General features: G+C 41.7%; 1 protein-coding gene across 1 annotated transcript; it reads left to right on the top strand.

Annotated features, from left to right (window-relative positions):
* Positions 1-880: 880 nt before the first annotated feature.
* Positions 881-17,999, top strand: LOC308374894 (solute carrier family 22 member 4-like; the record flags this gene model as incomplete). The annotated part of the gene is made up of 10 exons (XM_080850857.1): positions 881-1,273; positions 12,010-12,113; positions 13,597-13,751; positions 14,131-14,302; positions 14,409-14,535; positions 14,981-15,081; positions 16,593-16,807; positions 16,996-17,178; positions 17,452-17,587; positions 17,921-17,999. The coding sequence occupies 10 exons, from the start codon at positions 881-883 to the stop codon at positions 17,997-17,999; spliced, it is 1,665 nt and encodes a 554-aa protein (XP_080706983.1).

Here is a 17,999-nt window from a genome sequence, read left to right on the forward strand (position 1 = left end):
CCCTGCATGACCTCACTCTCGGTTAGTAAGTAGTTATTATATGAACTCGTGAATATTAACTTGTTCATACAAAGTTGCACAGGCATCCTGAGGGTTTCTACCTTTTTCGATTATAATTTGATCAGTTAAATCGAGGAGACTATAACATCAGATAGATAACTAGCTATCATTTTATGTAAATGGAACTCTTTAAAGAAGATTCAAGGTTTCTGGGGATGTTCTTTTTATGACGCTAGGACAAAAACTCGCGGAGCTTCAAAGGCATATTGACAACAATAACAAACTCGTTTTATTTGCTTACACATTTAGCTCGGTATCAAGTTACTTACTGTCTGAAAAAACCCGCGTATGCTTGGCTGCTGGTCTAGTTTTCTCTGCTTTTTAGGTAACCTCAAATCCTCCATTACCCTATCTTACTTTTTTGGCGCTCTTTGCGACTGACCAAAAAGTGTTAGGTAACCATGCCAACTCAGAACAACGTGAGGTGGTTTCAAACGAAATCACATGTGTACAATTAGGAGGGGGGATTCACACATTTTATGTTTTTCTAAACAAACGGAAATAAATTGGAAATAAATAAGACATGACAAGAGACCGATCCATTGCAGGGTTCAAAGAAGGAGAACATATAGTTTACTTATTTTCTGCTGTATATTGGGGGGGACAGGTTGATATTTTCTCAATATTGGGGGGGACACGACCCCCCCAAAGAATGCGTGGTTACGCCCTTGGCTGGGACGTTGAAACAGACTGATGACATGCAGCTGGGAGTGCGAGTGAGCGTGCTAAAGGGGGCGTGACAGGAGCGGAGTTCATCACAGATGTGACACGGAAAAAGCGGCACATCCTTGTGAAAAGACAGTAGGTTATAGAGCTGAGAATGAGAGAGTATGACGAGATCACCTCCTTCCTGGGCACATGGGGGCCTTTCCAGCGCCTGGTCTTCTTCTCCCTGGCCTTCAGCATCCTGCCCAATGGTCTCGTGGGAATTTACATCGTGTTTGTGGCCGACACGCCTCCCCATGAGTGTTTGGTCCCGGAGGAGAGCAACATCAGCGAGAGCTGGAGGAACGTGAGTGTTCCCCTGGTGCTGCAGGACGGGGCGCTGAAGCGCAGCTCCTGTAGCAGATACAGGCTGGACCTCCTCAGGAACTTCTCCCGGCTCAACTACACCCCCGACGTGGACGTCAACGTGAGTCAGATTCAGCAGGAGGGCTGTCTGGATGGCTGGAAGTACAGTAAAGAGATCTACCAGTCTACCATCGTCACTGAGGTGAGCACACGCGACCACACATGCACACACAACTCGGTCCACTGTTGCCAGTCAGCATCTCTATTAGGGAGCTATAGAGTTATAGAAATATAAATTGTATAGAAATAGGTTTCTGTAAAGGTACATTTGTCAGAAAAATACCATTAAATTAACGTGTTTGAGAAAGGCAATTGGAAGGGGGGGACCTCATCATTTACTAACTGATATCAAAGTAATCCCTTGCTCCACTGATGTCCCATTATTTCTCTCAGGATTGTTTAATGCAAAGCCATTTAACATCATCCACAAGTGGTTGTGATCAGATTCAGTGGTTGTGGTTATCGGTGAGCATGTAGATCTTGTGTTGTCTGGCAGACATTCTCAAGTCAGTGGTTCTCAAACTTTTCTGTCATTCCCCACGTTGAACAATGGGGCCTTTTCAAGCCCCACCGGTCCCTCATCGCTCCAATACAATGGTAGGCTTAAAATGTATTGAAAAAACGATAGGTTCTAAATATTGGCTAATCAATAACAAATGACATCAGTTCAGAAATAGAGAAAATACAAGTACAATGGTGTCAATCCTTGCATCAAATGGGCTGAGTTCCAAAAATAAAGAAAAAAGGCCTATTATGCAATTGTGTTATCAATGGTGCCAAGTTAAAATCTCACTAGTAGCCTACGTCGCTTTGGATAAAAGCGTCTGCTAAATTACGTAATGTAGGCTAATGTAATGTTAAATTGTCAAATGTATTACATTTTTTAAATTTCTTTTAGGTTGATTTTGTGGTGGATCAGCTGTCATTTTCTCCACTTGAAGAGCAGAATCGCTAACTTTTGAATTTCGTGTGACAAATGTATTCATAACGTCAATAATAGAGCAGAAACATGGATTTTCTGTGTGTATGTAACTTAGACCAGTGGTTCTCAACTCTTGGGTCGCGACCCAAATTTGGGTCGCCGGAGTTTCTGAAAGGGTCGCAAGACGAATTCTAAATGTAAAACTTTTTTTTCAAGCAATGCTCCCTCTGTCCATTAGGGAATCCCTGTCCCCAGTTCTGACTTACTGACATTAAACTACAGAAGCCGGCAATGGTTCTGCACGTAGGCCTATCTAACAATAACATGTTCGAACATTCAGCCAATAACATTTGCATATAAGATATTTCAAATGTATCAACATGTATTGAGCGATAATATGCTCTCTGACATGCCCGGAGAATGTCTAGAGGCGACTAGTGTAGGCAAAAAAGAATGGTGAGCACCCGCCGTTGTGTGTGTTATGCAACGAAATACTGGCTACTGAAAGCCTGAAGCCTTCGAAATTGCAGATACATTTTGAAACAAAGCAGGCTAACTGCGTGCATCCTAGCTGGTCTCCTACCGACTAACTCAGAGCAAAACGTCCCTTACGGTTGCAGAAGTTGCCATCGATTTGTGCACTGCACTCATAGGTGAAAAAGAAGCAGCGAACTTAAAGACAATTCCCGTGACAAACGACACTGTTCATGTGAGGATATGTGACATGTCAAATGATGTTGAGCAGCAGATCACTGAACGTCTCTGCGCTTTTGACTTTATCGCCTTTACAACTCGATGAATCCACAGACGTGGCTAGCCATGCCATTCTCTTGGTTTACGTGCGGTAGGCTATGTGCAGAATGATGACTTTGAAGAGCAGTTCTTATTTAATTCAGATTTGCCAACATTTACCACCGCAGGCAGCATATATTTTTTTCTGCAATGGACACATACTTTAACTCAGTCAGCTCTCCTGGTCAAAGTATGTTGGTGTGACAACGGATGGGGCAGTCTCGATGACAGGAAAACATTCAGGGATCTCATTTACTATTTGAACATGTCCATTTCTCATTAAGAAGTTGAGCATGTAAGTAAGGATTTCTCATTTAGAAAATCAACATAAGTCCTGTGATAAGTGGAACATGTTTGTCCATCTCTGACTAAAAAGGTGAACATGTAAGTCCATGGATTCTTCTTAAGAAGTTGAAAATGTATGGCTTAAGTCCATTTTTGTTCAAAGAAGTTCAGAAGTCCATGATTGCATAACTGATCCTGACTTTTAAACAGTTGCATGTGTTTTCAATGGTAAAACAGTGGTATAGTATTAAGCCTAGAAGTAGTGGTAGTAATCATAATAATACAATTGTTAAATTATTGGCCTGATGATTCTTGCTGATTATTAATTTGTGGGTCGCAACTGCACTGGTATCTAAAAATTTGGGTCATGGAGCAAAAAAGGTTGAGAACCACTGACTTAGACTATTAATAGTCTAAAGGCCTCGATATACTGTCGCTGCCAAATGTGAGTCCGCTGCCTGATGTGAGTCCGCCGCTGCCTGATGTGAGTCCGCATGCGCAAACACAAACGGTTTACCGCAGAAGGCTCAGGAGCAAACTATCCAAGACGTGCATGCTCATACATGGTTTAATATCAACGTATCTGGCTTCTCTTAACGCATAATGTAGGTTTATTTAACGTAGTGTTTTATAATTTTGTCAACGGTTTACAGCATAAGACTCAGTGTCAACATATGGGGCTATGTTGTATTACTGTTACTAGTAGGCTAATGAATGCACTGCTTAACTAATAATTCAATAAACATGAAGGTTAACATCACAAACCTTGGTGGATTTCAAACGTAAACAAATGCGCTTGTCATTCCACTTCATGCTGTAGCCTACACCACCAGCATTACCTGGTTCGTTGTACTACAATAGTGTCGCAAAGTTTGCGCATGCGGACTCACATCAGGCGGGTCCTCACATTTGGCAGCGACATATACTTCTGCATCCCTCTCGTCTCCGTCCTCGAAAAAAAAATGGGCGGGCGGGGGCAGGCGGTTGATTCAGAAAAATTTGAACGTACTGGTCGGCCACATACTACTCCGACGGCTATGCGTCCTGAAACCTATTCAACGCCGGACCGCTGGGTGGGGTAACGACTGTTTGTTGAGGCCGTAGCTACCCCCACTACCTCTTTGTTGGAAGTCACTGATTGTTTTTCCTCCCTCCTCCCATCTGTCTCTGACCTGACATGTATGCCACCTCGGACTTTTCGAGCAGGTGTCGTCGTCTCATGGGCCTTGGAGACATGTAGCTTAGTTGTGATGAGCATGTCAAATGCTATATATTCACTTGAGAAGGCAAATGTATCTCCATCGTGGTGGTATTTTTGTGTGAAAAACATAGTAGCGTAAGCGATCTATAACAAAACGATATGCTTATCTTACATACAATATAGAACCTATAAAAAAAAAACGGTTAAATAAAATGAATACATTAATTTTGGGGGGTATTTTTGTCAAATGCAGATTTGCAATGATTTCTGGGTAGCCCAGGTGTATTTTTAGCAGACCGCGACAAAAAAACGAAAAGTTGACTCCAAAGATCTCGAATTTAAGACAAGAGTGGACTGACAAGTAGGCTATGCATTTGTGCTGCTTGTGGGCAGGACAAAACCGATGTGTTTAATCTTCAACTAGACGGTTGCCCTTTTCAAAAGTGTTAGCGTGAAACGTCACTATAAAGCATGCACACTTCGAACAGAAATACCTGTAGAACTCTGAAGTAAGGGGCAAAAAAATAAACCCACTGCAATCATCATACCAATCCACATGTAGTGTTATAGTTATATCAGAAACACAACAAGAGAATGCATACACATACATGCCAATTAACATGATTCTGATTCTGATACCTCAACATACAGTTGTGAGACTGCCTTTTCAACCATGAATATGATGAAAAACACATACAGGAGCACACTCACTTATGATCCTCTGCCTGGACACCTTTAATGCCCAATTTTCAAGAAGACGTTCTTAGAGAAATCGTTGTGTGTGTGGTAGTCGTTTATTGTATACCTCCTCCCGGGAATCCTCACAACAGCGAATGATGGCAACTAACAGACCATGGTTGATGGTGGAGCTGGACTAATTTGAGTTATAAGCAGAGGACGTGCTTGTAGCGATTTGAGCGACAACTACAACAACAACAGAACAGGAGACAGGTGGTACGTAAGTTTACTAGATTTTCCGCTAAATCAAGCGTTAGCGTATTCACAATAACTCTCAAAAGTGTGCTGCTAATGTAGCTAGCCTCACTGCTAATAAGTACAACGTTATCGTGCTGGTTATGCTCTCACACGCCACCCTCCTTGAGGCAAAAGTAATGTTTGACTCAAATGTCTTTCACTGCCGTTTTATGTAAAGTCAGTCATTCTAAATAGGTTCTACACATACATGAAATACATTTCCTATTTAATACATGCAAAGTAATGCTGCCAGCATTACTCCGTAGCAAAATACGTTAGATGTCAGTTGAAGCTGGTTGGAGAAGGCACTTTCAACACCGAGCCACCAGCCAAGAGACCAACAGTGGTCGGGAGAAATGTACTTTTCGAGGGTTTATATAAAATACGGTAGCCGTAATGCTGCATGCTGTGCAGCTTTGCAGTTTACCAAAGTCGTACTAAAACATTTTGACAGAAAACAGGAAATGTGAGGTCCTGACATGTGTGATTCCGGAAATGATGTTGTTTGGAAATGATGCCGTAAGCTGGCCAATTACAGCCAAGGGGGTATCCGACTCTCTCCGACTCTTTAAGAAAAGTTAGAAAAAAGCGTTTGTCTCCGACCAGCTCTCCGACGGCTCGGATGGGCGTCAACACCTGGGTGAAGGTGTTACCAAGGCGTGCCAAGGCGTGCCAAAGTGTTCCTCTACGACCGAATTGGAGAGAATCGTAGTACTGTAAAAAGGCCTTAAGGCCCCCACATGCTTATCCGATCATGCTCTCCGATCTCACGAGGCACGCCCTTAAACGCCCTCCTTGAAGTGGGACCACACCTTTGAGCACCTCGGAGAGCCATCCCAGGGTGTCGAATGGCCTCTGGAGAACCGCTTGAATTTTCTCACTATCCGATCCGACTATCCGATCCGAGCTGTCCGACACCCCTGGCTAAATGACGTTTCCTGTTTCGTTCCCTAGGCTATATGACAGCACCTCCGTTTTTAAAAAATCGCTGAGAGATCGCTGGGAACCTGAAAAAAACTATGAAGGGCACCAGCGGCGATGCAGGAGGAAAACCGACATCTCCCTTCTTCCTTGCTCTAACGTGGCTCTTGCCGCATATAAAGCATAGGGAGACGGCACAAAAATTACAGCAATAATAAAAACATTTCTTGGTTTTCGAACAGCCTCTTTGTGTTTGAGTTAGCAGAGCATGCAGTGTAAATGATTAAATTGTAAAATAACCTGAATTGTAGACGTAAAAAAGCAGAACTGTTTGTGTGGTATAATAATAGAAAATATTCGGCAATAACCGCGAGCTTGGTCATTGTCGTTAGTAATTCATTTCACAACAACAGCCTCTGATCATTAGCTGAAAATGCACGGGATAAAAACAAACGATTTCTTATTTTATAGTTTGTTGTTGATGATGTAATGGCCTTGTAACATCATAATAAACCGTTGGTAATCTCCACAGCCTCTCGTAGAACCATGCAGGTAGAGGTGAGTCGTACAATCATCAGATTAGAAAGGGCGTGTCTCTCGTGAAGTCGTACGAGGTGAATTGGATAACCATGCCAATGCCTTTAGGCAGAGTTGTGGACTCGAGTCACATGACTTGGACTCGAGTCAGACTCGAGTCATGAATTTGATGACTTTAGACTCGACTTGACTAAATCTAAAAAGACTTGCAACTCGACTTGGACTTTAACATCAGTGACTTGTGACTTCACTTGGACTTGAGCCTTTTGACTTGAAAAGACTTGCTACTTTCCTCGAACCTGAAGATTAAAATGTATGTTTACACGACACTGACCGCTCTATCTCCCTTTGCACCTGTGTGCGGCACGACATCCAATCAAATTAGATCCACGTTGTTTCTATAATATATGTAATATGATACATACCAGTATACATGACACACACGCGCGCGCTAGTTGGCAAAAATGATACCAAAGGTAGTTTCTTTTGGGTACAAAAATGATGAGGTGATAAACAAAAAAAATAATTGCTGTATGTAAAACCTGCGGGAGCCAAGATAACAGACGGAGACGCGACAACGTCTAACTTCGTTCGACATTTGAAGTTACACAAAGAACGGTACGTTTTGAATCAAAGCCAACACTAGCTTGTTGGCTAACTTAATTGCTAGCTAGCTACGTATCAATTAGACTGTAAACTCACTTTGAGTTTACAAACATGGTAAACCGTATCTCCTTTGGGTTCATGGTAAACTGTATCTCCTGTGGGTTCATGTATGTATGTATAAGTTCACTCGTTTGCACGCCCCCATTTCTGGGTTGTCTTGGATGAAATAGCTGCTAGTGCTAGAGTGTTTGACATAAAAATGTGGATCACCACTCGGTGAGTTGCACATCTTTGAAAACGAACGTTTAGGGTTGATGTAACTCGGACCGCTTTATGAATGCCTGTACCAGAAGCACGGGGGTGATTTTAAATGAACCAAAAGCTTGAGACTGGATAGTTTAGGATTTTTTTTTACGCGAGATTGTATGTGCTTAGTAGCTAGTCAGCGGATCATACACAGTAGACTGCTGCCAGTAGCAACACTTAAGCCAAGCCTAATCAAATCAAGGTCAGTTTAACATCACTGCACACGCTACTATTACATGTAGATTATTTAATTACAGTGCATGAAATGCCCTGTATTGTTATTCCTAGGCTTCTTCTTCTTATTACAGTGCATGAAATGCCCTGTATTGTTATTCCTAGGCTTCTTCTTCTTCTTCTTCTTCTTCTTCTTCTTATTCTTGTTACCTTTTTCTGCGATTAATTCAGCCCGAACCGCTTAACGTAGAAACTTCATTCAAACTTTGTCGCGTAGGTCTTGTAAAGGACACTTATGCTATGTATTTTTCACTTTTCTAAACTTTATACTTTTTAAGATATTAAATAAAAACGAATCTAAATTTTCCCATTGACTTACATTGGGCCATTATGACATCATAATAGGGTCTTTAAACTGGCTTGCACCTGTGCTTCACTGACAGCTGCACCAAATCAAAGGAACCTCTTCTCTGTCCCTCTCAATTTAACTGTAACTAGGAACATTAAGACACCTTCCATTCGCTACTTTTTTTTCTCTCCATCTCTCCATCTTTCTCTCTATCCCTCTCAGTCTACTTTCTCTCACACTCAATCTCTCTTCTTCACTCCATTTTTATCTCCTTTTTTCAATATTTTCACTCTCTTTTTCTCTTCCACTCTTCTTTCCTTCTTTCACTCTTCTTTCCTTCATCCTCTCTTCTCTCCTTTCTTCACTCTTCTTTCCTTTCTTCTTTCCTTCTCCCACTCTTCTTTCCTTTCTTATTTCCTTCTTTCACTCTTCTTTCTTTTCTTCTTCCTTTCCTAACTTTTGCATTTCATGCACTGGTATTTCCTTCAGGAAATGCATTTTCTAGTTCTTGTTACCTTTTTCTGCGATTAATTCAGCCCGAACCGCTTAACGTAGAAACTTCATTCCAACTTTGTCGCGTAGGTCTTGTAAACGACACTTATGCTATGTATTTTTCACTTTTCTAAACTTTATACTTTTTAAGATATTAAAGAAAAACGAATATAAATTTCTCCCATTGACTTACATTGGGCCATTATGACATCATAATAGGGTCTTTAAACTGGCTTGCACCTGTGCTTTACTGACACCTGTGCCAAATCAAAGGAACCTCTTCTCTCTCTGTCCCTCTCAATTTAACTGTAACTAGGAACATTAAGACACCATCCATTCTCTATTTTTTTTTTCTCCATCTCTCCATCTTTCTCTCTCAGTCAACTTTCTCTCACACTCAATCTCTCTTCTTCTCTCCATTTTTATCTCCTTTTTTCAATATTTTCACTCTCTCTCTTTATCTCTTCATCCAGAGCCACTCTTGTTCACTCTTCTTTCCTTCTTCCACTCTTCTTTCCTTTCTTATTTTCTTCTTCCATTTTTCTTTCCTTCTTCCACTCTTCTTGCCTTTCTTTTTTCTTCATCCACTCTTCTTTCCTTCTTCCACTTTTCTTTCCTTTCTTCACTCTTCTTTCCTTTATTCTTTCCTTCTTTCACTCTTCTTTCTTTTCTTATTTCCTTCTTCCACTCTTCTTTCCTTCCTTCACTCTTCTTTCCTTTCTTCTTTCATTATTTCACTCTTCTTTCCTTCTTCCACTCTTCTTTCCTTTCTTCACTCTTCTTTCTTTTCTTCTTTCCTTCTTTCACTCTTCTTTCCTTTCTTCTTTCCTTCTTCCACTCTTCTCTACTTTCTTCACTCTTCTTTCCTTTTGTCTTTCCTTCTTCCACTCTTCTTTCCTTTCTTCTTTCCTTCTTTCACTCTTCTTTCTTTTCTTCTTCCTTTCTTAACCTTTGCATTTCATGCACTGGTATTTCCTTCAGGAAATGCATTTTCTAGTTTTATTTAATTTTTGAGAGTGAGGATATTTTTTATAAAGTGGTGACATGGTTGAAAAGGTTAAGCTTACACTTAGGTTTTGAAATGAGTGTTTGAACAATGTTCTTCCAAAAAAAGGCTTAATAAATACAAATCTTAAAAGCATACATGATCTGTGTAAATATTATTTCTCTGTTGTTGAAAGGACTCGAAAGGACTTGAAACTCAAACGGTAGGACTTGGGACTCGACTTGAGACTTGTCGGCCTTGACTTGTGACTTGACTCAGGACTTGCCTGTCTTGACTCGGGACTTGACAGCAAAGACTTGAGACTAACTTGTGACTTGCAAAACAATGACTTGGTCCCACCTCTACTATTAGGTGCCATTTAGTCTGCAGATGTGCAAGAGTATGTTTGGACCAGAGGTGATTAGGATCTTTGCATGGCAGGAAGCATAGTAAGATTACCTCTAATGTCAGAGCCAGAGACCCACGACATGGTTATCCCTGCTGACAAATTGTTTTGGCGCCAGAGAACGCTAAACTTCTATCTATATAAACCTTGTGTGATGTGTTTAATATTGCTTCTTTCTCGTCTGCTGCAGTCTTGGACTAAGCCCGGGATCCCTCTCGCTCTGAGAGAAGGCCTGTGCTTCTCTGTGACCTGCCGGGGCGTGGATAATCCCAACGAGCATGTTGTTGTTGTTGTTTAATAAATATAGCCTACTTATATGCAACTCCGGAGTCCTGAGGTAACGTGAGTGAATTTTCAACTAACAGTATTTCAGCAGGACGCTCGTCTTTTCTGAAAGCTCCTTAAGTGACGTAGATTTTGTCCATGGTTTGTTTTGTGAGGTTGACACATGTCTTCCTCAGATCTGTTTTCCTCGCGAGTCTGCCACTGTCTGATCTCACTGGTGTCTCTGCATAGAAAGAAAATAGCACTATTGTCTTTTCGCACTTTATGATGCATACCTGCTGAAATAATTAAGATTAGTTAACAGTTTAATGATTACACAGGCATAGACAGTAACCTTTATAATGTTTTACTGCTTAAAAGTTCTTAATTTTTGTTATACATAACTAACCAGTCAGCTTGCATCAGCTCACACATGACTGGCTGGCTGTGACCTCTGCGCCCCTGTCGTCGCTGAGGTTGGGGTAATAGAGCTACATGTGGCATCCAGGTCAAGGAGAGGATGTTTTGTATTTCGGGATAACTGCTGCCATGTCCAGCCAAAGACATACTGGCAGACAGCACAGGGGCGTGACTGGTAACGCATCCACATGGAATGTGTCATTACACTGGATTTTTTTAATCTTGTATGCCTGTCTAATGCGTAGATGTTGCCTGCCAGGTCACAAGAATTTCACTGCTCTGATGACAGTAAGCTATTCAGTGCATGTGACAAATAAAACACTTTGACTTTGACTTTGATGGCAAGCTGTCTTCTGTCCCAAAGGCCAGTTTCCCTTATGTCTTCACTCAGCTGAACAGTATGTCTTTCAGAGAGAGAGAGAGCTGGCCATGCAACTTATAATGTGCATAAAAGTTTTTGGGAGGTTCACCGAGTGTGAAGCAACGTTGAAGTGCACTGTCTACAGATAACACTTACAGATAACATTTACAACATAACAACCTAACAATATAACTTGCTTTTTCCGCAGCTCTCTCCAGCATTTTTTGACAGTGTGCAGTCTTACAAATATCATGTAGGCTACCACATAATAACATAACAACATAATAACATAACAACATCACTGCACACTCTCCAGCTTCTCTGAGAGTGTGCTGTCTTTGTAGACCTCCAGGAACTTGTGCTTGAGTGTCTCATTCTGACGTTCAATGCCATTGTTTGTTGCCATTCCTGTTTTGATGCACTTAAATTAATTTAAGAGCAATTGCTAAGTGATATAATATGTTCCCATATGTCCTAAAGGTTGTTGACATTTCAGCTTAACCAACCAATCAAATTCACTTCTCCCCTTGTGTTGATTGGATGAAACAGCATATGGGCGGAGGCACTTAGTTTCTCATACAGAGCCAGGACTGTGTGCGAACGCTATACATAGGCCATACACAGACCGTACACAGTCTTTTTTTTTGTGCACACACACAAAATAGACAGTAAGAAGCTATTAGCTGAAGTTGCCAAAGTCGGTTGGATCAGAATCGTGGACTGCACATTTCACAGTCCTCTGTTAACAGAAACATTCTATCAGGATAAGACTGTAAGATTGTGTTATTCCAGTATAACCCAGGCTTCACCCTCTGAGCGTGGCCAGAGCATTGCTAGATTTTGTGATGATTCATGGAGTGGGATCAATGGTTTGTCTTGCAGTGGGACCTGGTGTGTGAGAATGAATACAAAGAGCCTCTGGCCTCCTCCATCTATTTCCTGGGTGTGCTGGTGGGAACGTTCATCTCTGGGCAGCTCTCCGACAGGTCTTTGCATCTGGCAACACCGTATCACACAGCCAGCATATTACTAATTTAAAATGTTTAAAGATATGTACCACATGTAGGTTGAAAAAAAAAGAGTGGACCAACTGAACTGTGTTAAAATCATAAAAACAAAAGGTACAGTCCAGGAAGTCAATCAGAAGATAGGCAGACATAATAATCCTTACATCCTAAAAGCCATAAAGATCATAAAGATTTATTGACTTTTATGAATGGATGTGAAGCGAACAGGCGGCTCTATGCCACAGTTCATGACCGTATTGTCGACTTAATTGCCACTGCTGTTAAAGATGCACTACAGGTTGCGTCCTTGACCTATATCGCCTTCTCTGCACTGTAAACCCAAACAGTTCTACTAACTTATTAACATTATGTATTCAGTACTTAAAACCTGGTATTTAGTTGACCCAACTTAAAATGTATAAGTTTTCTGAGCAAGTGAAGATGTTTTAATTGTATTGGAATGTATTTGTTTGAGTAAACATTGCCTGATAACTCATTTTTTTAAGTATCTGACGTCATCAACGTCTTTGAGAACACCGTTGCAGAGTTCTTGTGATGAGACACGGAGACAGCATACTTAAGGTAGAGGAGTCGTTTAGTAATCGAGAGGACGGAAGGTTGCTAGTTCGATTCCCCACTCCTCCGTACCAAGTGTATAAGTGTGAAACCCTTAAACTGCTCCTGATCTATACATGAAAAATTCCTTGTAAATTAGTTTGGATAAACACAGATGTAAATGCAAATGTACATCTGGCAACACTGGGAAGGCGGTCGACCAATTGACAGTTCTCTCTACAGTACGAGCTTGCGCAAGAAGTTGGAACGTTAGGGAGATACCCTTTCAAAAACTTGTATGGGCGTAATAACTAGTTTGTGAAAGACCCAGAGAAACACAAACATCCGACGAGGCCGAATCCTGTTAGATTTTGGAATAATATGACTTCAGAGAACTTAAACATTTTTAAAATGAAAACAAAATAAATCAAATAGCCAATATATAATTTTTAAGTTAAGTTTACTTAAAAAAATATATATGTGTACTCAAATGTTATTATGTAATCGGTTACATCAAAAGTTAAGTACAAGTTTAAGTACACTGAACTTGTTCAGGTTTACAGTGTGGTAAACTAACCCTGTACCAGTCCTTAGTTGCAAATATCAATGAGCTGGGTTACAAATGTAGGCTGATGATTCTGATATTAAGCAGCCTTGGGCATGTTCGGAAATTGACAGTTACCGGTCTCCAATTGGCAGGCCTACCCAAGAAAAGGCCAGTCAGCTGGTTAAATGCTGCTTATTGGTAGCCTTGCTGTGTTGCCCAGTTGGTGCTTTCTGTACCCTTAAATATCAATGAGTGTATATTATCTCTGGGAATATTTGAATGCCTTGTGTTGGAATTGTGATGGGCAGATTCAAATAGGGAATCAGTGTGCATGCATTTGTGTATGTGTGTGATATAAAGGTATGGGAGGCGGCCGGTCCTCTTTGCCACCATGGCCATGCAGACGTTGACCATTTTCATCCAGATCTTCTCTCCCAGCTGGGAGGCCTTCAGCGCCATCTTCTTCTTCATCGGGTTCAGTGGCTTCTCCAACTATGTTGTCGGCTATGTGCTCGGTATGTTTATAACACCAATGGTTACATTTCAGAACCCTAACCAACAGCTATTTTTCAGAACCCTTACCAACGGCTATATTTCAGAACCCTAACTAACGGTTACATTCCAGAACCCTAACCAAATCCTGTGCAAAAGGTTCGAATGAAATCTTATTTAAATAATGAATAGAATGGAATTTCATTGAAAGTAAGAAATGCTCACAGGTTTTTAATGTTAACATGGTCAAGTAAACTGTATGATGATGAAGTTGGTTGTTGGTGGCCTTTATGGATATGCATCCCTTAAAACAGCCCCAGTATCTCAGGTTCCAAACCATTACAATACTTCACACAAATCAGCTAATGTCTCCGTTACATTATACTCCTTCCTGCCTGACAGGCTCTGAGATACTGAGCCCTGGCACAAGAGCGGTGTTCTGTTCCCTGGGGGTGTTCATGGCGTCAGGGGTTGGGCAGATGTTCTTACCCCTGTTTGCCTACTTTCTGCGGGACTGGAGACTCCTGATCATCCCCATGGCCGCCTCAGGGCTTCTCTACATCCCTCTCTGGTGGTAAGGCTCACACACACACACACCACTCCATTATCCCCCAGTCATGTATTAAAGCAGTAGTGTTGAGGGTTGTGCCGTGTGGCATTGACCTCTCCTCTTCCCCCAGGCTGATTCCTGAGTCGCCTCGCTGGCTTCTGTCCCAGGGGAGAGTGGAGGAGGCTGAGGCCATACTGAGAAATGCAGCCAGGATGAACAAGGTCCCCGTGCCGGAGGTCATCTTCACACCCGCTGAGGTAAACCTGCACTGCATCCATTTGCATTACCCATGTCCCCAAGTCGGGGCAGTATACATTACCCCAGGTTGGGGAAGAATGGATGGTTGGATTATCAGAGTGTGCCCAGTACCATTTTGTTCTAAGGGGGCTATGCCCTGAGCTCTGTAAAGTGACCTCAGACAATTTTATTCTTTTGGCGCTATATAAATATAATTGAATTGTTTATTTCTCACTCCTTCCAGTAGCCCAGAAGCATTTTCATGTTTTGACAACAAATAACACTTACTACACCTTAAAGAGATGTGGCAGTGTTAAATTCAGGGAAAATTCAGACCAATCAAAGTACTTTCAGGGAACAAAGTATTTTCAGGGTTTTGAAGTCTTGTTGTATTACGGCAGACCTACTGAGTTTTACTCTGAACATTGGCACTGACACTGATGAATGTGTCCCCCCACCCCCCAGATCATGGAAGCCAAGAAGAAAAGGGAGAAGAGGTACAACATGCTGGACATCCTGAGGAGCGGCCAAGCTATGGCCCTCATCCTCATCTGCTCCATTCTCTGGTAAAACGTTCCCTGGTCGCGCATTCACTTTTTCAGCAGACCTATAAGCCAAAGACATATATATATATATATATATATATATATATATATATATATATATATATATATATATATATATATATATATATATACACCCAAGGGACAACATACAGTCTGTCTGTCAGGACCCCGATGTGCAGCCAATGGCAGTGGTCATTATTCATTTTCAGCGGTCATGATCAAGAAATACCAGACCACTGGATGTTGGGATGGCCCATTTAATTCAATGTAATACTCTTTGGAATTCTGAAGAACCCTGTAATAAAGTACAGATACGGCATTACTGTAGGTTTTCATGTGTACTCCGTGGGTATAAAACCCTTGTTTTCTGTGAACCACAGGAACTCAAGCATCACAGTTTTTTTGAGACCTGATTCCACAGAAGCGGCAGTAGTAGTATTAGTTTCATTCCTAAAGTGGTGTTTAAATGTGTACTCCTTTTGCCCCTTGTCAGTAGGAATCCATGATCCTTTCAGTATGGCGTCAGTTTAGTGCCAAAACTGAAACGCGCTATAAACGTCTTGTCACCTATAAAACTTGCCACCCTTCTTCCACCCCATGTAAAATTTTCTAGAATCGCCACTGGCGGCTGCTAAAATTGAGTGCGCAGACGAAATTCACGATCTTGAAAACCTGAAAGTTGCTCGAATAGACGTTTATCGCGTGTGTGAGTTTTGGCACTAAACTGACGGCATACATTCCATAGACATCCCTCATGAAATGTGTTATGTGCACGGCACAAATGCATGAAACATAAAGGGGATGCCACGCAGAATTTATGATAATAATAATAATAATACGTTATTTATTATTGGTTTATATGTATCTTCTAATTAATAAGCAAACGTGTGGTGAATGTCAGTGTTGTGAATAGACACAAAAGATGTAATGTAAAGTCAATTCAAGGGTAATCAAAACAAACAAACAAACAAACAATGACGACGATCAATCCAAAATCCTACGACAATCCAAAGACCAATGATAAACAAATGCCGGGAAGCCCAAAGCGCCCCCAACTGCCGTCTGATCAGGGCTTTTGTAGTCCAGCCAATCAAGGATACACCTGTTTCCAATCACCTGCTGTAGAAACAGAGAGAACAGGCATGCAAATATCACAGGGTGGGGCCTAGACCTGCCGGGGTCAAATGTCTATGGAAGGGAACATGTTGAGCACAGGTGTTGCAGCTGGTTGTGTGTGTGTGTGTGTGTGTGTGTGTGTGTGTGTGTGTGTGTGTGTGTCTGTGTGTCTGTGTGTGTCTGTGTGTGTCTGTGTGTGTCTGTGTGTGTGTGTGTGGTTTCACTGCTCAACTACTAATGGGAGTGTGTGTAACCCCAGTTGTGTGATCACTGAGATATCTCTGTTTATAGCAATGTCAATACCTCTTAGCCAATCCTGTGGATGCTAAAACTGCTGTTGATATATTCAACTGCATCTATTTATCTTTGACCATGGCTCCCTCTGCACACTGCAGGCTGGTCATTACCATGTCCTACTTTGGCCTGCTGTTTAACATCACCAACCTGCATGGTGATCCATATTTTAACTTCTTCCTGTCCGCCATCGTGGAGATCCCGGCGTACTTCATAGCCCTGCTCCTGCTTAAGTTCTGCCCCCGCCGGTTCTGCCAGTCCTCCACGCTCTTCCTGGGGGGCACCATCATCCTCTTAATCCAACTCGTGCCCAAAGGTAAGTGACTTGATCACACAGGGACACCTTCAGAGAATAGTGCACACCTGCAAACTGTCTACCATATTCCAAGGCCATCTCCCAGTGCTCTCCCGGTTTGTTGTTTCTTGTATAGTAGGATCATCTGTGAAAATAATTCAGGTGTTGTGTGTTCTGGTGTGGTCTGATAACTGGGGTGTATGATGCAGATCTGCCGGGTGTAGCCATCTTCCTGGAGATGGTGGGCAAGTTTGGCATCACCTCAGCATTCTGTGTGGTCTACGCCGTGACTGCTGAACTCTTCCCCACCGTGATCCGAAACATGGCCATGGGAACCTGCTCAATGGCTGCCCGCATCGGAACCATAATCTCTCCATTCCTCATTTACCTGGGTCAGACAGTGAAGAAGTCAAATAAATGAATGGATATAATTTGTATTCATTGCACAAGTGAAACAAAAGATATTTCAGATTTGCATTGTCATATAACTAAATATAATACTAAATCCAAATATTCTTTTCTTCTACTTTCTGTCTCCCATCCTCTCTCTTTTTGTCTCCCCTCCTCTCTTTCCATCTCCCCTCTTCTCTCTCACCTCCTTTCTCTCTCTGTCTCTCCTCTACCACTTTGTCCTTCACTCCCTCTCTCCTCTCCGTCTGTAATAGGTAACTACTATAAATCCCTACCCTACCTCTTAATTGGGGGTCTTGCGGTTTTCTCGGGGATGCTCTGTTATGTTTTGCCTGAGACGTTTGGAAAGGTTCTTCCAGACACCCTCGCTGACATGCAGACAGTCAGAGGGTGAGTGACAGCCGTCAATCAGCCACAGTTACTTAATGAAGTTAATGTCAGGTGATAAACAAGACAGAGTTTCTGGCAATCTAATTAGTGGGTATGTCACGGTTAATAATGTATTCCAGTTTATAGATAACAACCTTTAAACAACAACACAAAACACTGCTATGCAGAAAGAATCGCCAAATAGAAAGTGCATGGTTAGCATTCACAAAACTGTGTTATCATTCTAAAAAGAGGACAGATAAAGATAATTTTCTCCATGCAGTCTGTACGTTCATAAGATTGTTTTTGGTTATATTAAACAGAATACAACTCTTTGTGTTGCATCTAACATAGGATGGGTCGATCAAAGGAAACGACGATGGACTCCAGCACCAAAGAGACCGATGATGTAATTAAGGAGGCCAAACTTTAG

Source organism: Sprattus sprattus (assembly GCF_963457725.1).
Source record: "Sprattus sprattus genome assembly, chromosome: 14".
Classification (NCBI taxonomy): Eukaryota; Metazoa; Chordata; class Actinopteri; order Clupeiformes; family Clupeidae; genus Sprattus; species Sprattus sprattus.